Here is a 26,069-nt window from a genome sequence, read left to right as displayed (position 1 = left end):
GGGCCAGATTTGGCCCCCGCGCCTCAAGTTTGACACATGTGCTCTAATATAAAGTTGGATTTTTCATCGTGAGATTCTTTTGCTGCAGGTGTGTCACATATAAAACGCTGTGGAGTAATTTTCTATTCAAATCCACCTCCATTTATTTTCCGTCCAGGCGATCTTCTCCTCATAAGAGTCTTTGCACGTGCAAAGAGCTTTATTGAGCACAGCTTATAATGAGTCACCTGTAGCATGAGCAAGCAGTTTATACGCAACGACTTCCCGGGATAATCCCGGGTGTCCAGTCTCGGTGCTGCAGAGGTTGACGGGGGGCAGACATCTGTCTGCTGTGACAGTCAGTGTCTGTCTGGGTCAGTGGGTCAGTCACAGAGAGGCCTGTGGTCACCTCCTCTAGAGGTTTTCGCTAAACTTAAATTAGCTTGCAGTACCGTTTATGAATTCTTCGGAACATGTTGAATTTAATGAGATTTATGTAGGCTGGGTGGAAATTTTAATCGCTTTTATACACTTTCAAGTGGACCTCAATGCTTCCCAAATATGGAGGACTGGTCCTGCTAAAATGTTCAATAAAAATATAAATAAATAAATGTATTGATTGATAATGTAGCAAATATTGTATCCAAAAACATATCATTGTAGTTTAATTTTTCACTGTATTTTTAATCTTGTTTTATGAAATAGTTTCCCTTTTTGTTTGTCATGTTCTGTGTTTATTATCATATTTAACATTTATGTAATATTTTTATTTTGTTCAGTGGCAGTTTTTTCATGTACTGATTTATTTTCTCCTCTAATATTTTTTCTTTGCATTTTCTCCCCTCTTGTGATGATAAACAAATGTTATGTTATGTCCCTCTTTATAATCAAATAAGTTCTTTAAAAAGTTCTTATTTTTCACTTTTGGATGTTATATTTGGTATATTAATGACTTCACCAAGCAATTTATTTATTTAATGTCCATTGCCAATTTTCCCAGGATCAATTCAATCAAACCAAATCCATAACAAGTAAAGTTTGCATTTTCTCCACTGTCATAATATGGATTTATTTTGAAGTCATTTTAATAAAGACCAATATTTTTAGAAGAAGTCTGTTAAATGTTTTGGTAAAAGAAGACCTTATAGTGGTGTCACACTGTTTTTATCTTTTTACATATAGTTGCTTATATGTTATGCAGATATGTGAAAAATTAAGTGGATTAGGTGAAACATAAAGTCCTGTCATACAGTTCACATATTTTTGTCAGTTCTGAGAGAATGAAATTCACAGTCTTCGAATTCGTCAGAACCAAGTACTTTATGTTACCATCTCATATGGTTTTGTGTGGCTTTTTTAATATTTTAGGACTGATCTTATATAAATGAAATTTCATAAATGCCTTCAGACAATAAATTCCCAAATTTATCAGAAATGTGGCCATGTGATCAGTTTTCCCTCTCAGTTTCAAGAATCCTAGCATACCGAGGTTAATAAATCTTCATCAGTGCAGACAAAGTATTTGCATAATGTCTCATGAGATATGATTACGCTGTTATTGGATCATTGCTGTGATATTTTAACAGGAGTTGTGCAAATTCTGTAGCAAAAAGATTGTAGGGGCAAGAGAATGAATAATTTATAGCATTCATACAATGACTGTACAGATATAGATCCACATGTATTTCCAATATTGTTGGTCAGGTGGTTTGCTCATCTCCAAGGTCTGATGAGGTCTCCAGAGGCTACATATTGTCTGTCTGCATGGGAGGAGGCCAACACCGGAGGGGATTATAGGGCATTATGTAGTAGTTCTGGATTATAAACCATGAGACAACACTGCTGCGTACAGAGCAGCAAAGGTGCCAGTGCATACTAGTGTATACTCTGGGAGGGAAGACTTTTCAGGAAACAATTTTTAAATTTCTTTTTTCTTCTGATGCATGCTCCACATTTTTCCAGTCAACCTTTCAATTTGAGAGTTTGGTTACTGAAGAATATATTTCATTTTACTTCAAAATCACTGTATTTATTGAAATTGAGGAAAAGAGTGTGCGCCCATCTGGATTGAAATCATGTATTTGAAGAATAGAAATAATGCAATCAACACAGAGAGGAGCAAGAAGAACATAAAAGGGAAACCATGTAAGTACAGACACACATTTTAATTCCCACTCCAGCATGAGTGATATAAACTGCAGAAGGTTTTCATGACATTACCTCACTCCCTTTTTCTCAATGTCAGGTTCTTATTTACGGTCAGGCACCCATCAAGAAGAAATCCTGACTTTGGCATCACCAAAGGAGAACAAGGTGGAGAGAAACAGAAAGGGGACAGAGGATGAGGAGTCGCTGCAGAGGACCGCCTTCGGGAAGGCCGTGTACAACATGACCCATTCGGAGAGGGTGATGGACGACCTGACGTTTGGACGGCGCGTGGGATTTTACGAGCTGAAGGGAGAAATCGGTTCTGGTAACTTTTCGCAGGTTAGACTGGGAATACATGACTTGACTAAAGGTGAGATTTTGGATGCTTTGATTTTATTACGACATACAGAATCTTTCACACTTATGGAGAACAATATGTGCACTACAAAAATACAGTATTTTTTTGTTTAGTTTCCAGTGCAAATATCTTAACCCTTTAAATAAGACACAACTAACTCACAAGTAACTTTTTAGCAAGACAGAGGAGCTTTGTTTAAGTAAATAATTTCTTAAGATTTATTTTAAAAATACTCATTAAACTCACAGATGTTTTCCACTTATAACAAGATATTTTTCACTTGTTACAAGTGAAATAATCTACCAGTGGAGAAAGTACTTTTTCATAAATATTAAGGAATAATTGACCTAAAACAAACTCCTATATCTTGCTGAAAAGTTACATATAATTTAGTTTTGTTTTATTTCAACTGTATTAAGGTATTTGCATTATAAAATAGACCAAAAATACTTGGTAAGATTTTGTGTTTTTGCATTGTGTGAAAGATAAAAAGACTTATTATGGAAACTTCCAACCATCCAGCCTCATTTGTCACTCCAGTTATTCTAAACTTTTAAATTATTATTCCCTGTGTAGTCAAGCACCTATTTTCATGCAGTGGAGATCCTAGAACATTTTCATAGGGGTTGGTGTTAAAACATTTAGGGGGTCACAAATAAAAAATAAGACAAGAAAAGAAATAGAAAAAAAATACATAATTTTATTTATTTATCTATTTATTTATTTTGTATTTATTCATTTATTGAGTTTTATATTTATGGCTCTGTTTGCCTTAATATGACATGAACATGACTCTCTGGGGTAGCCAGCGTTTTTCAAGAGGGGCTCGTGGCCCCCCTCACCCCTCTCCTGGGCGCGCCACTGTTTATGATGAACAACTTAAAGATGTTTTACATAAAAATGTCTGTGCAGTTTGTACAGAGACGATTTTTATTCTTCCATTTCCTCTTCCTGTGACTCGTTTTTTGATAATTTTTTTTCCGCTCTGTGTTTTGAATCACGTGTTTGATGGGAACCAGATGAATGCACAGACATCCAGCTGAGCTTAAGGAGACATACTTCCATCAATCTGGGTCATTCCACATGTCAGAAGACATGACTAATCTCATCACCCTAACTAATCCATAATGTTTTCATCCTCGCCTGCTTTCGAGTCACATGGCAGCTATGTTGTGAAGGGCTAGAGGGGACACGTCAGGTCTAATGCCGCATTTTAATAGAAATTTAAATGAGGAGATTATGAAGCTTAAGAGAAAATTGTGTTTTTGATTATCTTTCTTTGTGTGTCATCGTGTGATATAGAGAGAGTAGCAGTGAAAGTCCTGGATAAGGAGCGCCTGAGCAAACACGCCCAAGCTCTCTTTGCCTCTGAGATTACCTGCATGGAGAGGCTTTCCCACCCCAACATAGTGCGCCTGTACGAGGTGGTGGAAACCTTCAAGCGCCTTTACCTGGTGATGGAGTATGCCAGCGGAGGGGAGCTGTTCTCCAGGATCACCACCAAGGGGCGCCTGTCGGACCTTGAAAGCAAGCTGGTGTTTTCGCAGGTCCTCTCAGCAGTCAAGCACATGGTGAGTTAATGAGACGGAGGCAGTTCTCTGGGGAACGGAGTGGGCGTTGGGTTTCCCAGGAAAACGAAAGCAAACAGCTTCAGAGGAAAGTGTCAAACCGGGTCAAACACTGAGGGTTCCAGGAACTGACATGATGATGTTTAGGGAAAAGTACTGAATAATTTTTGACTAAAAAATTATGCAAAATTCACATTTTTGCCCTTCAATTTTGGAAATTGACAGCTTCTATAAACAGTCCAAGTTCTTAAGCAATAAGTTAATGGTTTTTTGGTGTCTGGAAAATGAGCCATTTCAAAAATCTCCCGATTGTTGAGTCACACTTCGTTGTTACCTAGCAACCCCAGCAAAGCCCATCCCATCACCTAGCAACCCAAGCGGAGCTCCAGAGCACTTGTTAAGTTGGTTTTACCACTGTATCCGCTGCACAATGGCTGCTGGAAAAGTCAACTGTTTTGTTATTGACTTATCAATCAGAAACCACTTACTAAATTCTTGTTGGTTGTGCAGGAGGCTCCACTTCTGCTTTTCAAAGATGCATAGTTGTACATACTATACATCTATGCCCCACTATACAGTGGGGACCAAATCTGTTGATGTCCCCCACCTTGAGTTTTGTCAAATTAATCTTTGATCCTCATACAGCAGCTCATAATGGACTGATTTAATTTTTGCAGTTTTGCACACCCAACATGAGAGAGGGAAGAGTTTTTCACTTATACCTCGTTCCCACATGAGTCAGTGTTCCCCAGCTCTGATCCTTAAGGCACACTGCCCTGCATCTCTTATCTAAAACATACAAGGGAAACAGACAAATAGCTTAACAAACCACACCAACCTGTACCATAACCCTCAATGGGAATGAGAGTTTAGATACAATCAGCAACTTCGCTGCTAGGGGGGTTAAAGCTGCAGTACATAAATATATTTTTTGACATATTTGTTGAAACTGCCACTATGATGTGACAGTATAGTATGAGACAGATAATCTGTAAAAAAATTGAGCTCCTCTGCCTTCTCCCAGTGCTCCCAGTGCTAACCAGAAACAACCAATCAGAGCCAGGAGGCGGGTCTTAGCGCTGCCAATCAAGCTACTATATAATATCTTCCAGTCAGCAGAGCTTGTTGTGAATGGTAAGGCTAGTTAGCATGGCCACCATTGACAGCAGTAGCGATAAGGTGTTTCTCTACCATTAGCACATTTACCAGTGAGTACATGAGATTGATTGACAGCCCTAAGGCCCTCCTCCTGACTCTGATTGGTTGTTCCTGACCAGGAGCAATAGCAGTAGAGCGAGGAGGTGGAAGAGATTGATTTTTTTTCAGATTATCTGTCTCATATCATACTGTCCCGACAGCTTTAAAGATATGCATCTTTAAATAAAAGTCACGTACTGCAGCTTTAAAAAAAGAGCTAAACTTTTTAACTTTTATTATCAGCTCTGATTGCTTCAATAACATGTGTTTGTCTTCTCCTTTTCCAGCATGATAATAACATTGTCCACAGGGACCTGAAGGCTGAGAATGTGTTCTACACCCACACCTACTGCATTAAAGTCGGGGATTTTGGTTTTAGCACGTGTTGCTGCTCCAGTGATGTACTCCACACATTCTGTGGCTCTCCACCTTATGCAGCGCCTGAGATTTTCAAAGAGAAAGGCTACATTGGACGCTATGCAGATACTTGGGCTCTGGGTATTTTGCTTTACTTCATGGTGACCGCCACAATGCCCTTTAAAGCAGCCACCACGACCCGGTTGAAGATTTGCATCCTGCAGGGTTCTTATGTCATTCCCTCATACGTTCCCCAATCCTGTCAGGAGATAATAAAGGGCCTCCTGAGGCCAGTTCCCGTAGACCGCCTCACCTTGGCGCAGATTATGACGAGTGACTGGATGACGGGCATCGAGTACCCTCAGGCCTACCCGCCCTCCAGACCTACTCCGTCACACCTGGTCGACCAGAACCACGTCCTCACCTCAGAGGATCTGAGCGTGAAAGTGGTGCTGGAGGATCTTGGCATCAGCGCGGTTCATCTCCTCAACAACAGTCTTGACTTGAGAAGCCCTGTCACTGGGACTTACCGGATCGTGCTTCATCAGATCCAGAAGAGAAGATCAATAGAGGCTGCGGGTTACAGTCGGACACGCACGAGTGAGTCCCTGAACAGACTGAGGAGGAAAGCTGGGTCAGAGGGCCATCTGTACAAGCGCCACTCTGTGGTCTGTGCCATCATGTAGCTCCATCTTTTGCTTTTTAAGATGTGCTTCCACTCTGAGCTGTAGGGTATGGTCCCAACTTGGACATTTTCTGCAATTGTGAAAAACTTTTTAAGACACACTCACTGTAACTTGATCCTCTTTTTTTTTAATGTCCACACACTTTGATTTAAGTGCAAGTATTTTGGCAATAGCATGAGGTTTCTGAAGAGACAGAGCATGATTTCATGTATTATGAAGGTTTCTGAGAATGTACACAGTAGCATGCTCCATGAACATACTTGGCCTCTTTCTTGTCCACTGAAATAACATCCAGAGTTGTTGCAACTGGAGCTGCACTTAAATCAGTTGAGCGTGAAGGAAATTTGTTGAAGGTTGTCAGTGACCCTCTTCCAATTCTGATTACAGGAATTTAGAAATATAAAAACAAGTCAGGAGAGTTTTTTTTATTTGTAGATTAGTGAATGCAACCAGTCGTGCATTTTCCATGCCTGCATCACCCAGTTCAGGGATGCATGAGTCAAATTTGTCCTTTACCAAATCTAAGAACTCAGTTTAAGAAAATGCTCCCTCCTCCAAAAGCATCGGCAAGGTAAAGAAAATTTATTTAAATGTTGACAGCAAACATTCGCATTTGACATCAAAACCTGACTATCCAAAAGAATGTCAACATTTTTCTTTGCAGAAAAGTTGAATGATTGTTTACATATAAGTGGCCTGTTTAAGATCATGTTGCAACATGTCATAGGATTTAAGTCCTATGACATGGACTTAAATCCAGTCAAAGCTTGGATTTAAGTCCAGTGAGTTTTGCTCTACCAAGAATGCAGGTTTTTTTACAGCTCTGGTCTCCTGAATATCATGTTTATGAATGATTCATTAAACCCGACCTCAAGTGAGGCAGGCTGTGGAGCTTCAGATGTGGTTTATGGGTTTTCATGTGTTCTCCTGTATGAATCCTTGATTTTCTCCATGGAGGTCATCCACTACTGGGAAGAGTCATAGCATTTTCCATGTTGTTTCTTTATGGACAAAGATTCTCAGTGTGGTTCTCTGTATGTCCCGAAGTCTAAGACATTGCTTTGTAACCATTTTCTTAATGGTGGAAATCAATGACTGTTTTTTATCCGTTCTTAATTCTCTTTTAATTTTGGGCATTTTTTAGCCTTTTGCAGATTGTCAGATTCCAATTAAAGCAACAGTACGCAACTTTTATAAATAAAAATGTTTTTTACATATTTGTTAAAACTGTCGCCATTTTGTTACGGTATGAGATGAGACAGGCAATCTGTAATAAGATTGAGCTTCTCCACCTTCTCCCTGAGCTACTATTGCCCTCTGAAGAAATACATTTCTCCTGACCAAAAAAACAACTGATCAGGGCCAGAAGGAAGGTCTTAACGCTGCCAATCCACCTAGTGAATGCGCTGCTAAATGTGCTAATGGCAGGGAAACAACTTATAATTCCAGAAAAAAAGCAATGCTAACTAGCCTTAGCTTTCATGGCCGGATGTGTTGTGAGAAACCATCACAGAACTGCCACAACATAGTAATAGTTTTAACAAAATTGGTAAGAAACATATATTTTTATAAAAGTTTTATACTTCTGCTCTAAGTGATTCTTGACGGACGTAATGTTGTTTGAGAAACTGAAACATGATCACAAATAATTGATGATTTAACAATGGTTCGGGGAAATGATCTATTGTCTCATATTTTTAATGTCAAACTCAATTGTTTGTAGTTTACAGCAAATAACAAAATTGCTCATTCTTCAAATATTTTATGCAACTGTACAGATTTTTTTAAAAATCCTGTTTTTTTTTCTTAAATTCTGCGTTAGAGAATTAGTGACCGTGTTTATTTGGTTAGAGACGAAAGAAGAAACTCCATAATTCTCATCAGGCCACTATTTTAAAATAAAAAACTTACATTTATGCTGTAAAATAATGCTAAAGTCTGTGGATTGTGTCAATAACTTTAGTTATCAACAGTACATAACAAGTTTAATCACTTTAGAGAACATTAGCCTTTTAGCTACCAAGTAGCTTGTGCAAGCTAGTGCTAATTTGTTCAACATTCACAGTTTGACCAAAAAATTCTCCATAAAGTCAATACAAACAGAAAATATAAAAAAATGTAAAACACCAAGTACAGATTGTCTCAATAAAAGTGCAAGTATCATTAATTTGTTGTTGTTTTTTAATAAAATATTTTTTTATCCAGTTGTAGCTCAGCTGATGCGACAGAAAGAAGGCAACTCTTTTCATCACACTCTTGTTACCCAAAAAGGTCAAATATTTCACTAAATTATTCTTAAGTATACAACCTTGCTTTGTTTGTATACATTACTACCAGTATATAATACTAATGAGGATATTAAGCACACTAAATATCTTTTAAAAAGCAATAAAATATTACTTTTTTTTACTTTTGCTTTATACAGATCAACTCATCCCACTATTACTGAAGAAGGAACTGAATTTTCTCTTATAATGACACAGTAAATTTGATTTGTTGTCTTCAGTTCGGTCTTATATGGCATACAAGTATCTGCTGTGACTTGTTGATGCTGGTGGAAAATGTAATTCGAAGGAAAAAGGTGTAATTTCCAAACAGTGTTGCTTTCTGAAACGTTTTACAACGGCTTTCATCTTTCATTTTATATGTTTTAACTTTTATGGGAGCCATAATTTACAGCCATGGCACTGTTATTAGTGTCTGACATCCAGCTTGCACAGCCATTTCATTAATAAATAAGTCACAGTGTGTCAGATGAGGTCATTATTTCTGTTTTTCAAGCCTGTTTTAATAATTTATAACTATAATTTTCACACCTTTCCAGCATATGCCATAACAGCTCCGATTTTATGACATTTGTTTTAGTGTAAACTTTTCTTTCCTGTATTCGTTTTCCGACTTGTCTTTCATGTTTTTTTCATCCTTCGCAAAAGAAGCAGCAGGTTTTGCCCCAGCTTGCATTTTTAAAAAATGTAGCTCTCCTCTGAGCATTGTTGCGATATAGACAAGAAGAAACGAAAGCGTTAAAATCCCTTTCAAGTTGCAAAACAGTGTTTTTGACCTATGAGGGTGGTACTCCTATTAGTCACTCTCAAAGAAGTATTGGATATCCACCAATATTCGATATGCAATAATTGTTTTGGTAATTATCTTGCATTTGTCAGGTTATTCATCACTCCTTCTGCCTGTGAGCTAAGTTGGCACCATTTTCAAACAGATACTTGAAGTCTGTGAGGCCTCTTGGCTTCTAAATCTCAGTCGCACTACATTAAAACTGCCTTAACAGTAACTTTTCTCTCACCGGTGTTTTAAGCAGAGACGATGACAAGCTTAAAGGTGTTCCTACTCATTCTTTAATCAACATACATCACATTTTTAAAGTGGGCCTGTGTGGGCTAATAATTTTTCTATTGAGACACTCACTATCTGGGCTTCATCTTGCTCTCTGCAAGATGAAGCCTCTGCAAGGCATCTGTGTGGAAGTCATCAATCTCTGGTGGCAGCAAAGTCAAACACACACTGCGTTAGGCATGGTAAGATCTTATCTGCAGCAAGCCCCAGCAGTGCCCATGGAGATGAGGGAGCAAGATACAAATAAAAAGTTAGTAATTCAAGCTCCATGGCTTATCAGATAGTGCTCCTAATCATGCGCTGATACACGAGTCCTGTGCAAGCTTTCTTGCTTGAGCTGCACTTTGAAAGTGAAATTTTGATCCAAATTCCAACCAAACCTGCATAGATGTGGTCAAAGTCCTGATAACTAGACAAAATGAAAGCAGTGACATAAGATAAGAGGATCAATTTCATGCTTTATTACGTTAAAACCACAAAACCCAAATGTTTTCATTTGGATTTGATGTTAAAATGATTTTCAAATTCTTTTCCGAATGACAATCTTAAACATGCTTTGAACTAAACCAGCTGTGTCCAAACATAGAGGAGGCATTTGCACTCCTGGTCCACAAGTCAAGAAAAGCACAGATTTATTTCACCAGACGGTTGATGGTGACACAATTAAAACAAACTAAAGTGAAATTTTCACTGATCAAAAAAAAAAAAATCAATCAATCAAGTTTTTTGTCATAACACATTTCAGCAACAAGGCAGTGCAAATTGCTTTACACCACAAAAACACAAAAATGAAGTCACAGAAGACGCCACACAGTCAACATTTAAGAAAACCAGTAAACATTACATTTTGTCAAGAAACAAAATGCAAAATGCATCAAAATGTTGGTCAATGTTTCATTTATTATGGTTCAAAAGCAAATCTGAAAATGTGAATTTTTAAATTAGGTTTGAAGGAACTCAGTGTTTCAGACTAAATAAATTACAGACAAATTAAAATAATCCTAAAACAAACTATTCATTGTTTAATTACCACATTTTTTCAGTTAATTTTAATTGCAGAGTATTTATCACCACAAACATCCAGTCATTCTTTAGAATTTATTAAACTAGGCTAAATCCGATTTTATTTTATTTTTTTAATGAAAGAAAACAATAAAAACAGAGATTCATATCATTTTCTTGTGACTTACAATACATCTAAAATGATTTACAGATTTTTATTTTTGTAGAAACATTGTGCATTTAGTTTCTTTCTACAAAAGAATATGTTTTGTATTTTTCATAATAAAAAAATACATCTTTTGTAGACCACAACTGCTTTTAATTGCAAAAAGTTTGAACACCATTGAATTAAACCGTCCCACTGTAGCTCTGGCTGTATGTATCTCACGTTTTGTGTCGCCTCTAACTGACCTTTATTTGGCTCCTTTCCTTTGACCCCGCAGAAGAAAAACATCCCCACAGCATGATCCTACCACCGCCATGTTTCACAGCAGCGATGTTGTGTTCAGGGTCCGTCACATGTTTTATATGTTAGCTAATAAAAGAAAGTTTGATCATAAATGGCTGCTTCTTCCAGATGTTAGCTGTGACATCTGGCTTGTGTCAACCTCTAAACAAAACTTATTTTAGTTTTATATGTGTAAGTTTGAGTATTTGTTCTTTTATTCTTTCAACTACTGACAACGTGTCTCTGAAATTCCAAGCAAAAATTTAATGTTTATTATCAGAAAATAAGAAATGGTCAAAATTACTAAAAAAACAACAACAAAAAACAGATGCAGAGCTTTCAGACCTCAAATAATGTAAAGAAAACAAGTTCGTATTCATTTAGAAACAACAATAATAATGTTTTAACTCAGGAAGAGTTCAGGAATCAGGTGGAATAACCCGAAGGTTTTCAATGAAGTTCAGTGCAGAGGGCTCTTATTTTTCCCAGAACTCTATTTGTAAAAACGTTTTTAAATTATAATTTGTGTTGTTCTATCATATAAAGCTCAAATAAAATACAAGTAGGTTTGTAGTGCTAAAAGTTCATGGTTCTATGAATCCTTATGCAACAAACTGGAGATACTGAATACACAATGAACAAAAGCTCTGCTTCAGCCTGTTGCAGTAATAGAGTAAATATGTTACCTAAACTCAAACTTAAGTGCTTTATTGTATTATTTTATCACTGTAATCCCCTACATTATTGTATTTCAAAACACTTTATGACTCGACTAGTTACATATTAATGGATAATGACTTGAAGTCTTGTGTTCTGTAAAGTTGATTTAAATCAAACATTCACATCAAGAAATGAAAAGCTTTCGAGATAATGAATCAAACTGTTTAAGAAATGTTTGATTATTTCATCATATTCAACCCAAATGTCATTCCCAAGTATTTGCACACACTTTCTCATTGTCTGACATCTTATCAGATTTTGTTAAATGCCAAAATAATGAACAAGATTACTTTATAAACTTTCTTCAAAGTCAGAAGTAAACTTATGTTTCTTTAGTATTTGGTAGAAATAAGTTTATGAATTAGGTCAAACAGCCTACCAAAATAACTCACAGTAGTTTACTGGAGTTTTGTCCCTCTCCTCCTGACAGAACTGGTATAATTGGGTCAAATTTATAGCCAGCAATTACTAACCAATTTGCCGGGTTACTCATCGTCTATTTGGTCTGAGCTTTAACTTCCTGGCTCATGTCTTGAGATATTGCTGTGATATTTCTGCATAATGTTTGTTCCTCTTTAAGTCACCAGCCTTTCCTGCAGGAAAAAAACCACACTACACAATACAGCCACCGCCATACTTCACAATTATTTTGGTGTTCTCCAGTTTACAGTTTCCCCTTTTTGAAGTCGTCGCCTTCACAAGCTTTTTTACTCTAAACTGTGGTTTATTTGCTAAGTTTGCACCAAAACACACCAGTATATGTCTCAGCATCTTTAATCATTTTTGACACGTAAACACCACCATGTGAGATTTTATAATTACATGTTTTTATTAGAGCACATAATTTGCTATAAAACCTGTACACAAAGGTATGAAATGAAAGACACTTAAAAAAAATCTAAATTAAAGTATGACAAAGCTTCTCATTTTCTATGGCACAAACTTTAAAAAAGCAATTACAGTTCCAGTCATATAATTACTTAAATGAAATGTGTAGACGCTGCAGATGTATTAAATATTGTATGAACACTTATAATTTACTCTCCATCACCATTTCTACAATCAAACAGCTTATTTCATGTCTGATGGAATGAAAACGGTTGCTGAAGCAGCCATGCGTTGAAATGTGTGGACTGTGAATATATTCTATGGTCACCTATCAACTTAAAACATCCATTTGTTAACAGCAGAGTGCAGCTGCAACTCTAGAGTAGCTTTTGACCTGTTGTGTTAATGCTGAGCGAAAGCAAAGGCAGAGCTGCAACATTTTCTTGGCCAGCCTCCTGACTCCAGTCAGACTCCATAAAATCGCCGTAAAAGTCGCTCTTTGCTCGGTAATAAAACTGCAAACAGCAGGAAGATTGGAGGTGGTGTCGCTGCGGGGAGCCGTCCTCTTCAGCCTCTTTTTGGATGCCTAAAATGCTGCAAAGACAGAAAAAAATCAAACGTTTTAGAAACGTTTTTTTACAAGTTACCTCTTTGCAGATTTCAAGTTGAAGAATATTTCCTATATTTACCTTTTTCTCTTTCTTCTCATTCTTCTCGTTCTTCTCGTCAATCTTCAGCACAAGCTCCTTGACCCATTTCTCATTGGGGTCTGTGCAAAATTTGCGTCCCCTCTTCATGATGAAGCTAAAGGAAGGTGAAGAGTTCAGGTGAGGTTCCAGTTCAGGCGATCAGATGTGACTCAAAACAACCGTTTCCTGTTTGTAAAACTTACATTACGGCAGGGATGTTGCAGCCGCCGTCTGTCCTCTGGCGTCTGTAGTTCACTGCATGCTTTTGAACGTTGTTGGCGAGATTCTTCACATACTTCAGGCAGCAGTCCTCGTAGGACACTGAAATATCATAAATCAACTTCAATTCAGAGCCGACAAATTACGAAAACATCGCAACTTTTGTAATAAATTTGCAGAAACATTATAGTTGATTAATCTTAGTTAATCAGTCAGAACTAGCTATGGGGATGTTTAAGGTTGTAAAGTAAGCAGTAAAGGCACAGGAAGTCACATCTACCCATCCCAGCAGTCTGGCAATAAACCAAACTTTTTAACCCTAATTACTTCTTTATTGCATGCTAGATATGCAACACTATTTTCAGAAACCACATATTTGTTTGATAAATCTTTACCTTGTGCCCAAGCGAAGCAGAAACAAGAAAGAATGAGCAGGAAGGACAGCGTGTTGAACCGCATGTTGAAGTCTGTAGAGGAAAATCTGGAAAACAAATAAAAAAACCAATGCAATCAGCCTTATCAGTCTCATTACTGCAGCTCCGTTCCACCCACACATTCTCAAATAAACCTTGAACTTTTGACAAATGCAGAAATGTCAGTCTTTGTCTAACACCTGTCCAGTCACACCTTGGATCAACAAAGTAATTTATTTTGGATTATTGGAAAAAATTTCCTGTTATATAAGTGACTCTTAATGACAAGTATGTTTGCTTTTTATTCTTTTATACATTATGCATTCTTGATATTCATTTCATGTCAAAACTAACTGTTTGCAGTTGCTTTTAAGAAAAAATTAGGATGCACAAACATTCCCCCAGAGATGCCTGTTCTCTCCCGTGGATTTGGATAATTAACCTAATAATTTAACTAAACATTTACATCCTGCAAATGATGGCAATTCCTGTTTCCTCTTAGCATAGTGAAATGAACAACAAGCTAGAAATAAAATAAAGACGAACTAACTCTAACCCTAAAATACCTCACCTGTGATGCTGTCAGTGTTAGTTGCAGCTCCCTCTTCTTGTGTCTAGCAAACCTGTGCAGGCACTTCTCTTTATAAGATGTCTGCGCTGGCCAAATGCCAGCAGAGTCACCTTTGTACTTATCAGGGTGTTTTTTTTTTCTTTTTAAAGGATGGCTTATGAGTTTCAAAGTGTCACTGGCGTTTTTGTGTTTTTGTGCATTTTTCTCAGACGTTACCTCTGAGAAAAACAGAAAAGATTGCTTGATTTTTTCCCCCCCAATTATGTGCAATAGTTGCTTAAAAGAGTATTAACTCATAAGTGCATTCAGCTTAATTTAGTTCATTAGTAAATGACAACACAAGTCAGCTTAGGGCAGCATAAAGAGAAAGACAACAACTCACTTTTCAAAGGTTTAAGGGCTATAAAAAAAAAACCCGAAAGAGAAACATTTGCATCCAAGTACAGAAAGTGGAAAATAAATAAGATTTATGCAAAAGCAAAAGACTTTTTCATTTGGACAGAAAAATATCTTTTATTGTCCCACAACGGGGAAATTGCAAAAGCAGCAAAGTGACAGGCAATCAAAGCTTGAAGATTTACACAAAGATAAAGACATAAAACATATAAAAACAGGATAAAAAGTAACATTCTGCACAGGAAGGGCAAAGTTTCGTCATAAACAATGTGCAGTTTTTAAACATAAAATAAAAAAGAATATTCACTTATTTGTTTTTACCAGTTCTAAACTATTTACAGTTTACAGCAACGATTACATTTTTTAATTATTTTAGCATTTTTTTCACCCTTAAAGTAGTTTTTCTCTTTTTTTCTGTAAAGTCTTTGAATTTCCTTGTGCATGCATGTTGCTATTACACAAAGTTTCCCCATTTAAACTCAGACAGAATCAGCAGAATAAGAGTTATTATTTAATTTTCACTGATTCTCATTTGGACTCTCCATACAACATTTTTAAACCAGTCTGACTTTTCATTAACTAATTTTGTACAACATAAAAAAATAAAGAAATACTTTAGTGCAAAATTAAACCACTTACTTTATTTATTTATCTTTAAAGGAAATTTTCGTTGTATTTGGTTGTTTCACAGGTAACTATGTTTTTTTTTACTCCAGTCAAAAACAACATCTGGATGATAAACATCTCATAAATTACAGTAAACGTTGAGGTAATTCCTGACCTGTCAAAACTTCGCTCTAGGTTAGGAATCAAAACTCAAACTACTTAACCTCACACCTAACATTATTCAACCTACAAAGTGAACATTTAATAATTACCTGTAAATCTATTCATTTCCAGTAACAACTGTGTCTTTAAACATTCAACTCAGCATGCGTAAAATTAGTTAAGGTTGCTTTGGATTATTAAAAATGTATTTTATTTATCCCCAGTGCTGACTCAAGGTTGTGTGGGACCTTAAGCAGAATAAGATTTGTTTCCATTTTAGGCAATCTAGAATATTTTCACTTTATTGTCTATGGTAAAATCAAATCAAATTTAACATCATTCAGATTCTCATAAGCAAATATAAAAATCTTAGATCTATAGTCTGTGTAAAAATGTAAACATTTGTGGGAGGCCCCTGGTGTTTTGGGGGCCCTAAATAGAAACTTCAGCAGTTTTATCTAGAGATAAAAACACTGGTAATGTTACATTTATGAATAAATCAAAGTCCCTTTTGTCTTTCTTTGTTACTATGCCATCTATTTGTAGTGGTCAGTGACGTCTTGGTGAGTTACTCAGTGCTTTTTTACTATAACTTGAGTATTTTTTTGGACGGCTAATTTTTACTTGAGTAAAGATTTGTTGACGTACTCTTACCTGAAAACAGTTTTTGTGGTAATCTGCCCGCCTCTGGTTGATTGTCATATTGTTTATTGTTTTGAGATGTTCAGATATAATTTCATTCTAACCTATTCTTAGAGCTGCAGGCAATGGGTCACTTACATTTCTAATGACATATTTTGGCAATATCCTCCAGTTCGCATGACTGACCAGGAATGATAAATCTGAACTACTTTTCATTAAAATTCATGACTTAATGTTGAAGGTATTGTTTTAAATAGCATATACGTGTGGCGTAGCACTATGCATATGCCCACATAAGATCTAATTCACGATTTCCAGAGAAATCAAAGTGGATGTTGAGCTGAATGATTCCCACTTTCATTTGGTTTTTTTTATTTGCTGCGCAATCATTTCTGACTTTACCCTGGTAACGTGAGCGCCAAGTTTTTACTTTTATTTTAACGAGATCCTGCAGCTGTTTGTTTTTAGTTTTCTTTTCATTTTTATGAATTTTATTCCCAGAAGTGAGACGCATCATGTTCCATCGGTCAGGGTTTCAAACGTTTTGCGCAGTACAGAGAATAGTGCACAGAGTTTGTGAAAGTTTGTTTGTTACTTATTTACTTTTATTGGTTGGAAGTTCCCAAACGTTGTTACGCAAATGTTTTATGGCTTCATAAAGGCTTCAGGCTATCTCGTCATTTGATTGTTCAATTGGCTTAATAATAAGAGCCGTCAATTATTCATAACTAGCGTACAAGAAGTTCCTTTGTGATATGTAAAATTTAGTTTGAACTATAATATTACAAGTAACACTTCAGATTTAGATTTACTAGCCTCTATCTGTTATAATAAAAAAACTAGGGCAGCTAATCTTAAAGCTCATTTTATGTGTTGTTTTATTATTTAATTATAGCATTCCTACTTGACATTTTGTTGATATTGTTAAGCTTTACAAACCCTTCCTGACAGCTCGGCTTCTTTTAGACAAGTAACTGGGTGTAAAGCTGTTTCTAGTGTTGAAAAGCTCCCTTTGTTTCCTCTAGCCTAGTTTTTCACCTCTCCTCACACCAAGTTCTTACTGGATTATCACCACATTTGCCTGCCTTTGTTGTTTAGAAACTATTGGTTTACAGGTGGATCTAAAATGATTCAAGCAAAACATATAAACTAGCAGCTGTTTGGATACAAAAACAATTGAAATTCAGCAGAGTTTTCCAAATTTCACACAGAATATCACTTTCAGTGACTTTTAAAGTCTCAAAATTATTCAAGGCTTTCCATGACAAGCATGTTAGAGCACCGTTGTGATGTTATAAGATGTTGACAATGGGACTCAGAGCCAGACACAGACTCATGCAGGCGGTTCACTGATATTCTTGGAGTTGCGTGCTGCGGCTGCATTTCTTTCAAATCCTACTGGAAAGTTTTATAAGAGTCACAAGACTATGATGGACACTGTAGTGTCTTCTAGGACTTTGAGATGTGCCTGGGATCATTGGAGTCCTTTAAAAGAGAGTCATCAAGAAAATATCATCACGATATCAGTGTGCACAATATTTACCTCACAAAGGATTGCTTTGAGTTTACCAGCTGTTGGCTAATATAGTTTTGAAGGTTGTATTTTTCATGCTGATAAAATATTTAGCCAGTAGGGCAGCAACAGCTCTCACCGGCCACAAATGACGCTGCCAAAAATGCTGAAGGTCACATGGAGTTGGAAGCACAGATCAGAAAGAGAAGAAAGAAAAAATAAGCATATTTTGAACCTGATGTTGTCATGGCAACATTTAATAATATTATCAACATCATAAGATTTTCTAAAATTTCCTTCAAGGTCCAATGACACCCAAATTTCAGCTTGAAAACAGACAGAATGGGATTTCTCCCAGGATTTCCTGACATCTAACTGAGTTCATCTTGTGGGTTTCCTGAGCAAGAAGAGGCAGAGCAGCCCCAGAGCATCACAGAGCCACCGCCGTGCTTTCCTGTAGGCACAGTGTTCTTTTTTAGCAGACACTTTCTTTCCTCTTTCAGACATTGCCAATCCAAAGAAGGAAAAACTTCCCACTTTGAGTCACAGATTAGAATCATAAAACCTGTTTACTTTTGGCTTGTTTATTCATGAGCTGCTTTTTCTCACACCTTTGGGTCAGTACAGTCAGTGGTTTATCATTTGGAGATGACACATGAAGCCCTTCATTGTGTAGGAGCTGAAAGCTGAAACCTCAGCGTTTGCTGCCAACAAGTCTTGCTGCAGGTCTTTTGCTGTCAGTTGAGGGTTTTTCACCTCAGGGAACTTCAGGGAACCTGGTGGCAGCTCTTGATAGTTTCCTGTTTCTGCCACCTCCAACTTACCTTTTAACTTGTGAACTAAGCTTCCAGGTGTTTCTCCTTACTCACTGCCTTTGTCATTTTTTAGCTTCATTTCCTTACTTTGATGATCTCTAAACTTTAGGGGAAATTTTCCCTATTTTACCTTGTTTCTGACATGCAATGAAACTTCACAGTCAACAGTTAAAAGGGAAATATTATGCAAAATTCACATTTGCACGATTTTGCACTTCAATATGGTCAGATAGAGCAAAAAAGTTCTGCCTCTAAAATCAGCCCAAGTTAAAGTTTTTTGGTGTCTGGAAAATGAGCAGCTTTAAAAACCTTCCAATTGTTAAGTCACATTCAACAGGCACTTCAACTTCACCTAGCAACCCCAGCAAAGCCCACCCCATTGCCTAGCAACCTAAAGCTGCATTCCACCACATTTGCTCAGCTGGTTTTACCGTTGTGTGCACTGTACAATGGCTGCTGGAATATACAAATGTTTCGTTGTTGACTTACCATCCAGAAACCACTTGTTGCATTCTTGTTGGTTGTGCAGGAGGCTCCACTTCTGCTTTTCAAAGATGCACAGTTGTATAGTTGTGCTTCTGTTTGCAGCCAGTTTCACGTTGAGAAGGGGGGGCGTGGCCAGCAGCAGCTTATAATTTAAAGTGATAAGAGGCCCTAAAACAGCTCATTCTGAAAGGAATCCAAAACTGCGAATTGAGCAGACTAAAATCTCTTTCCTAAAAATGATTTTGTGCAAAAGAATTGAAATGAATATGTTTTGTATCGTCCATAGACCTATCCTAACCTGTTCAAGGAAGCATAATAGAGCCGTTAAGGTATTAGTATGCCTGAGCTGTGCCTCAGACCACACCTGATTTTCAAAGGTGTGTTTTTATAAAGAATCTTATTCAGAAAGGTGGAATAATTTTGAAGCAGAAGTATCAAAGTAGGAATTGAGGTTTCAATATGGATAAAACCCCTTCGGTATTAGATTTAATGTAGCTATTTAAAGTGTTCTTGTGTAATCTGATTACTTTCTACCAATCAACCAAATTTATAGCGCACATTAACTCATCTTAGGAGCAACTATAATGTATTTCTTCCTCGTTTTGAATTATGGGAATTTACTTACATTTTTAGCATTTATTTTTTCCATAGTGATTTAATGTTTGCTCTTCTTATATTATTCTTAAAAGAATCTGTCATTATGAACCATCCCTTGTGCCGAGTCTGTTATGTTCTGTTATTTTTAGCCAACGGCTGTGGAGAAACATTTCATTAAATCCCTTGTCAGCACTCCTATATCACATTTCTACTTAAAGCGTTTCCTCTTAACTCCTGAAAATAGCTGTTTATGTCACTTTCAAAGGAATTTCTGCATTACTGCGAGTGACAGAAGTTAATGAGGCCCTCAGTGCCTGAGTGGACACCTGATCCGGCCACTCACTGTTTTTGTTTCTAACATCATCTGCTGGAACCCAGTAAAGGGTTGCATCTTTATTTGCCTGCTGGGTACCGCTGCCTAGTCATAAAAATAAAAACACACCCATAGAGACAGAAAATTTATATTTCTCCCCAGATACCACCCAGACTCTTATAGCATTTAATGTTACATTTTCTATGATTTACTGGCAATTTACTTGGCTTCGTTGTGCAATTTTGGCTTGACATGTTTCCTGCTGTCTGTGTACATTTGATCACGTTCATATTTTGTTTACTGGAAAAATAGCTTGTAAGTTATTGAGAAAAGAAAAATGGCACTGTTGATCTCTGATCTTGGCTTGCATGTTTGAGAAATCCTGATGGATTAATGGGCCCATTTGTCAGGATCTGATGGTCCGATGCCAAGGAGACTTGGACTCGGTCCGGGTAATGATTCACCATGTTGTCTTCAGCGTTCCTTTCAGACAGCATGATACGCTGCTTTATCCCTTCATCTCTGCTGTCATTTACATACATTTGAAAGGAAGATGTCTCCAAGAAGCCATTCATCAGAATGTGAAATTCTTTATCTTGGCACACAGTATAAGAAAAGCTACAACATGGACAAGAGCAGAACCATTTCAAATGCTGCGGACTGAATAGTAACACACATTGAACACTTACTTCTGTTGCAACCATCCATTTTTAAACTGGAATGTGCCTTAAAAAGAATAATTTGAGAAACAGAAAGTTCTTTGATTTATCTGTTGCCTAAACACAAACATCAGGGGATTAAGTTTTCTCACATTAATTTTCTGCTGGTTTTTATTTTTTTTATGGTTGGAACTTCCACTTCTTAAATTTGCCAAGATGAAACATATTCCTACTAACTGACAAAAAAGAAAAACTAATGTTTGATGATAATATGAACAAAAACATTGCTCTTAACGTTCTATTCAATATGACTTGTGTATTTTAAGAAGCTAATCTCTCACTTAGTTGCAAACATCCAAATTCAAACATTGGAAGAATGAAAGAAAGTGGAATACAAGCAACTGCTCGTCCTCGAACAAAAGGTGCCACAAGATGTGTGTAACTTAGTGTGGAAAGAAAAGCCTGATCTACAAATACCCGAGCAGCTAAGAAGCAGAGTCAGAAAACAGCATGACAGAAAGAAAGCCAGGAGAAAGCCCCTTTGAAAACAGTTGAAAGTTGCCAAGGAGTGGCGGTGTTACATGTGGTCACCTTGACTTCAGTGCATAACACAATGACCACCAAAGACGTTAGTAAAGACAACAACATCTCCAGCTCGGGTTGAGCAAATAAACTAAAGATTTATATGTGAACATGAACAGTAAGGAAGAGAGAATAAGGAGAGATTTTGTCTCAGGCCAATAGCTTGGAGACCACACAAACTGGCACTCTACCCAGGGATTTTGAAGCGCTCAGTGACAGGCAGACAAGTCACTCAGACATCGTTTCTGTGTGGAACAGAAACAGACATTGTTTCTGAGTGAAACAGAAACAATGTCTGAGATGTTTCAAAGACACTGTCTGTCTTGCCATTTGGATTATAAAGCTAGTTTTCTCACAGCAAGTTATTTTACACTAAAAAACAATTTTATGATATACAAAAACTTTCTCTTGTTCATTTGGCTCAGACACAATAAACAAAATTGGTCACTCCAGCCTCTGATAAACTGGCGACATGTCCAGGGCGTGCCCCGCCTCTCAGCTGATGATTATTGGTCAAAGACACCAGCAACCATCATGAAGAGTTAGTGTCATCAGATAATGTATGGATGGATGGTTGCTACTGAAGGTAATACAATATAGAACTCTTAAAACACAAAAACCGTGTTAAAAGACCACATTTTCTCACCTGGAAAACTTTATGCTCACAAACAATACCTCGTTGGTCTAGCTGCTGACATCGGAGAAGCTTTTGACTCTCTCTACTGTAGCATGAACTGATAATGCCTTTCTGTTTGAGAAAGCTATTTTTTGTGGGGAGGGCACAAAGTACTTATGTACTTTGTAAATCATTCAAAAGACCGACCATGATTTATTTACATTTCATGCTTTCAAGAGAAACTCCTGTCAGTTAATGAATTATGGAGAACTTATTACTTTAGACAAACAATTAGCCTTATACTTTTAATATCGGAGCAAGACTTAGAGAAACTGTTGTTAGTTTATAAATTGTGGAGTACTTATCAACCCAGAACAAGAATCAAATATGGAGAACCAACATTTAGCTACTTCAACATTTTAAAGTCTAGTTTTCTTTTATTGTGCATTTTTCTCTTTCTTTTGGTTTTGTTGTTTTGTTTATGATCCCTTCTAATTCCTGTAAAGCACTTTGACCTGCCTTGTTACTGAAAACGTGCTATATAGATAAAAATTACATTACCTTCAACATTTGACCTTTGGTGTTCTGGACTAACTCCAGAACATCAACCATGATTGTTGCTACAACCCTGAAAATATGCTTATAAAGTTTACATTTTACATATTCAATTTCTTTATTTCCTCTGAAAGGGTCAGGTTAAAATAATACAAATCACAAATATCTTGTTAGAGTTGGAAAATTACAATCCTATGAACAACCATGAAGATGATTTATTGGGGCTCCAAGCTGGAGTTTCTACAACCAGACACAATAAAAAAGTACTAAGCTCCTATTAAATTAATAAGGTTATATATCACTCCACATGTAGGCGTGACGTCTGATAACTGCATCAAGGTTATACTCCAAATAAAAACATTTCTATATTCTTCCAAAGTTGGAAAGAGTCCTAAAATTATTTTACAAATTCTGCACAGACTTGTTGAAAGGACTGTGAGCTGTGAAGTAAAACTAGATTTTAATATTTTGACCATAATTTATGATCTCTGTGAAATGTTCCGGTTTGTTAAATAACTGTTAATGGGATTCAACCTGCAGGACATAAAGGACATAAATCACAACACAAATTACTGTGTTAGTAGCCACATTTTACACATTTTGTATCAAAGACTGACGTTGCTTAAAGCCTGGACCTCTTAGTAAAGCATTTTTCCTTTATATAATAATTCAGCTGCTGCTTCAAGAGATAAGACAGAACTTGTCTTGTTTTATAACGAAGCAAATCTGATATGTTTGAAGTTTTTTTATTACACAATCATACATATTTTGTGAAATCCCCATTCTTGTGTTTTTGGGGTATTAGTTACAAGAATGTGAAAAACAACAAGCCTGTTATGTAAGATTGTCATAAAAACACCACAAAGCTTTCAAAAGTATTAGACTAAACAAGAGGGCAGTGCTTTTATATATCTTTTTCTTTTTTACCCAATGTTTTCACATTGTGGTGCAAGCAGCTGTGGTACTTCGGTTGCAGTGAATGTAACTCAAAAGCAACTTTGGTTCAATTTTGAAGGACCATGTAGAGTTAATAACCACTGACAGCCATGAAGATGACTTGTTGTTACATATTGATTGTTGCTCTCATACAAGCACCAGTAATATCATATGTGATATTACTGGTGCTTACTGGGTTCTTTTACATTTGTAATCTGAACTCTGGTCTCCAAATTACAGCAAACCCAACTTAACTGGTCTGATTCATGCTTGAAAACCTGCTGGATTTTCTAACTAATGTGTTAGGCTAACTCTTAATAGCATACGCAGAATTTATTTGCCACTAGAGCCAAAAAATACTTCAGAAATATAATTTAAAAAAATACCATACACATGATAATAATGTTTAGGGTGTTTGCAATGAGATCATAAGAGGTAACCCCAGCCTATATCTGTGAACATGATAGAATAACAATGATGATAAATGCATTAATATACATTTTTTAAAAAGTTATAAAAATTGTTGTTATAGGAGGATAAGGTAGTTTTTCAGGCTAAACTCTCTAAATGTATCTCTGCCCTTTTTTCTGCTCGTAAGGCCATTCAGATATTCAAAGAGGAGTGGCAAAAGCAAATGAGGTGGATTAGCAGTGCTTGCCAACAACTAATGGTGTCCTCCAGGAAACTTCTGTGGAATATCATCTATGCTATTCCAGAAATTGACCTGTTTGCATGTTATGACAGTCATGATACTGTCACACTGCAATACTCTTCAGTCAGAGACTTCTTCACATTTGTTGGAAGACTGACTGCTACCGAAGATCCTTCCGATCGTCAGTCTTTAAAGTATCTTTTAAATGAAGTGAATAAAATTGACCAGTCAGATTAATTTCTTTTCATTAAACTGTTTTGAACTATTTAATGTGGTGGTGCTTGTTGTAAAATGTTGAAGAACTACTCTTGCATTAAACGTGCAGGTTTGCAAGAAACATTTTTCATTCGCTGCTTCATGAAGTGCTGTATAAAGCCTAATCAAGTTCAGTGTGTTCACTATAATGAACAGGATATATAAGCTACACTAAAGCATAAAAGAAGAACCGAAACTGTTTTAGTCCCAAAGCTGAAGCCAAGCTTTTTTGACAAGTGAAGCCCATCCGTAACAGACAGTTCCAATGCAAGCAGTGGCCTGTTTGAGTTTAACCTGAGGATATCTGGAGCTTGACTCTCCAAACTCTTGCTTGACATTGTTCGGTGCAAACTCTCATGAAAGGTGTAGCATTCAGCATTTCTCAACCATACCCCAATGGGCAGGCACAAAACATGCCAATGTTTTCTTTTCCCCTGGAGGTTTTAATTTTCTTTTTTACTAATCCAGATAATCTAACTTTCTTCATCTTGATTGAGTTAGCATGATATCAACTATTTGAAATTAATATTAAATACATGCTGAGTCGAAGTTTTGCTTTGGTTCATTTTGTTGGAAATGCAGGTTGGGGAAACGTCCAGGATTCAGACACAAAAAACCCTTGATACCATTTTAATCTAAATCTACACAGATGATAAATTACATTAAAGTAATTTATGAAGCTTACATATGATGTTACGTAAAATGTATTAATGAAATGTTTAGTTTGATGCATCACTTTAGTTATGTTTCTCGATGCAAGTTTCACAGTGAGGCCTTTTTAAGCTTCCACGGAAGGTAAGGACAGTTCGCCCTCTACTGGCAGGAAATTTGAATTGCATCACTACAAAACAGAAAACTGACAAAACACAAACAGAAATTTATCATTTGTTTGCTTTTTCAATAGCTCTTTGGGTTAAAACGATTTATGTCTTTTATAAACCTGTTGTGCTTCAGAAAATGCTTTGTGAAGCAAACTGCTGTGTAAAACTGGAAATCCTGGAAAAGTAAATGAAGTTACCATTTCAAGTTAAATAAAACACATAAGGAATATATTCATCAAGGCAGACAAAAAGCAATTTGTTATCCAAGAGTTTCTACAGAAGAATGATTCTAAAGATACAAGGTTGTTTTTTTAGCTCTTTTATGTCATTTAGCAGCAAATTGTGCATTTTATTTACATTTTTTTATTCAATATTCTAAATATTACTATTAAAAATATTTTTCTCGCTGTAAAATCTTGATATTTTTTCTTTGTTTTAATATGTAAAAATACAAAAAAAAAAAAAAAATTAAAGAAAATTCGCTAATACTTTTATTAAATAAAATGATCTTTTATTTAATAAAATATCAATACATGTAAAAGATGGTAATACAGGGCATATTCAAAAGACTTTGTCCTTTTCTTCCAGAGGTCTAATAGTTTTTGGCAATTGAAATATTTTTGCTTTTTGGAAACAAAGATGATGTGGATGGAAAAGGTTATGACAACCAGACGAGATTAATAAATTGGGGCAACTTGAAGACCAAATAACCTGAAAGAAAAATATTTGAGGAGGAAATAAATTACTAATATAGAAATAAGATACTTTTTGAAAGCCATATAAATCATATGCTAATGTAAAATAATAGAGTGCTGTGTGAGTGTATGTGTGTGCGCGCATAGTTGTGTGTTTCTTTATTGCCTTTGTGACTTTTTTCTTGAATTTCTGATTTTAAAAAAAAGTCCGAATTCCTTTTCTAGTGACCCCAA

General features: G+C 36.4%; 2 protein-coding genes and 1 long non-coding RNA gene across 3 annotated transcripts; 1 reads left to right on the top strand and 2 right to left on the bottom strand.

The window, feature by feature from the left end:
• Positions 1 to 1,778: 1,778 nt before the first annotated feature.
• LOC103146057 (serine/threonine-protein kinase NIM1-like) lies at positions 1,779 to 7,617 on the top strand. The gene is made up of 4 exons (XM_007563780.2): positions 1,779 to 2,124; positions 2,225 to 2,497; positions 3,788 to 4,056; positions 5,538 to 7,617. Exons 1-4 carry the CDS (start codon positions 2,055 to 2,057, stop codon positions 6,291 to 6,293), a joined length of 1,368 nt encoding a protein of 455 aa, XP_007563842.1. The 5' UTR covers positions 1,779 to 2,054; the 3' UTR covers positions 6,294 to 7,617.
• Positions 7,618 to 12,619: 5,002 nt separating this feature from the next.
• ccl25a (chemokine (C-C motif) ligand 25a) lies at positions 12,620 to 14,630 on the bottom strand. Its single transcript, XM_007563779.2, has 5 exons — positions 14,535 to 14,630; positions 13,946 to 14,031; positions 13,535 to 13,652; positions 13,332 to 13,446; positions 12,620 to 13,236 (listed from the first exon to the last, which is right to left on the bottom strand). Exons 2-5 carry the CDS (start codon positions 14,007 to 14,009, stop codon positions 13,210 to 13,212), a joined length of 324 nt encoding a protein of 107 aa, XP_007563841.1. The 5' UTR covers positions 14,010 to 14,031; positions 14,535 to 14,630; the 3' UTR covers positions 12,620 to 13,209.
• A 2,886-nt stretch (positions 14,631 to 17,516) lies between these two features.
• On the bottom strand, positions 17,517 to 18,057 carry LOC107837557 (uncharacterized). The gene is made up of 2 exons (XR_001663575.1): positions 17,910 to 18,057; positions 17,517 to 17,825 (listed from the first exon to the last, which is right to left on the bottom strand). It is a non-coding gene; the product is annotated as an uncharacterized LOC107837557 (long non-coding RNA).
• Between the last annotated feature and the right edge of the window lie 8,012 nt (positions 18,058 to 26,069).

Source organism: Poecilia formosa, unplaced genomic scaffold (assembly GCF_000485575.1).
Source record: "Poecilia formosa unplaced genomic scaffold, Poecilia_formosa-5.1.2 Scaffold151, whole genome shotgun sequence".
In the NCBI taxonomy this organism is placed as follows: domain Eukaryota; kingdom Metazoa; phylum Chordata; class Actinopteri; order Cyprinodontiformes; family Poeciliidae; genus Poecilia; species Poecilia formosa.
This window is presented reverse-complemented; position numbering and strand designations above follow the sequence as displayed.

What these genes read in the sequence shown, in the direction of transcription:
- LOC103146057 (XM_007563780.2), top strand. Translation starts at nt 2,055, where the DNA reads ATGTATTTGAAGAATAGAAATAATGCAATCAACACAGAGAGGAGCAAG. An exon ending in AATACATGACTTGACTAAAG is followed by an intron (nt 2,498 to 3,787) that starts GTGAGATTTTGG and finishes CGTGTGATATAG; the next exon opens with AGAGAGTAGCAGTGAAAGTC. An exon ending in TCTCAGCAGTCAAGCACATG is followed by an intron (nt 4,057 to 5,537) that starts GTGAGTTAATGA and finishes CTCCTTTTCCAG; the next exon opens with CATGATAATAACATTGTCCA.
- ccl25a (XM_007563779.2), bottom strand. Translation starts at nt 14,009, where the DNA reads ATGCGGTTCAACACGCTGTCCTTCCTGCTCATTCTTTCTTGTTTCTGC. An exon ending in CTGCTTCGCTTGGGCACAAG is followed by an intron (nt 13,653 to 13,945) that starts GTAAAGATTTAT and finishes ATGATATTTCAG; the next exon opens with TGTCCTACGAGGACTGCTGC. An exon ending in TGCAACATCCCTGCCGTAAT is followed by an intron (nt 13,447 to 13,534) that starts GTAAGTTTTACA and finishes ACCTTCCTTTAG; the next exon opens with CTTCATCATGAAGAGGGGAC.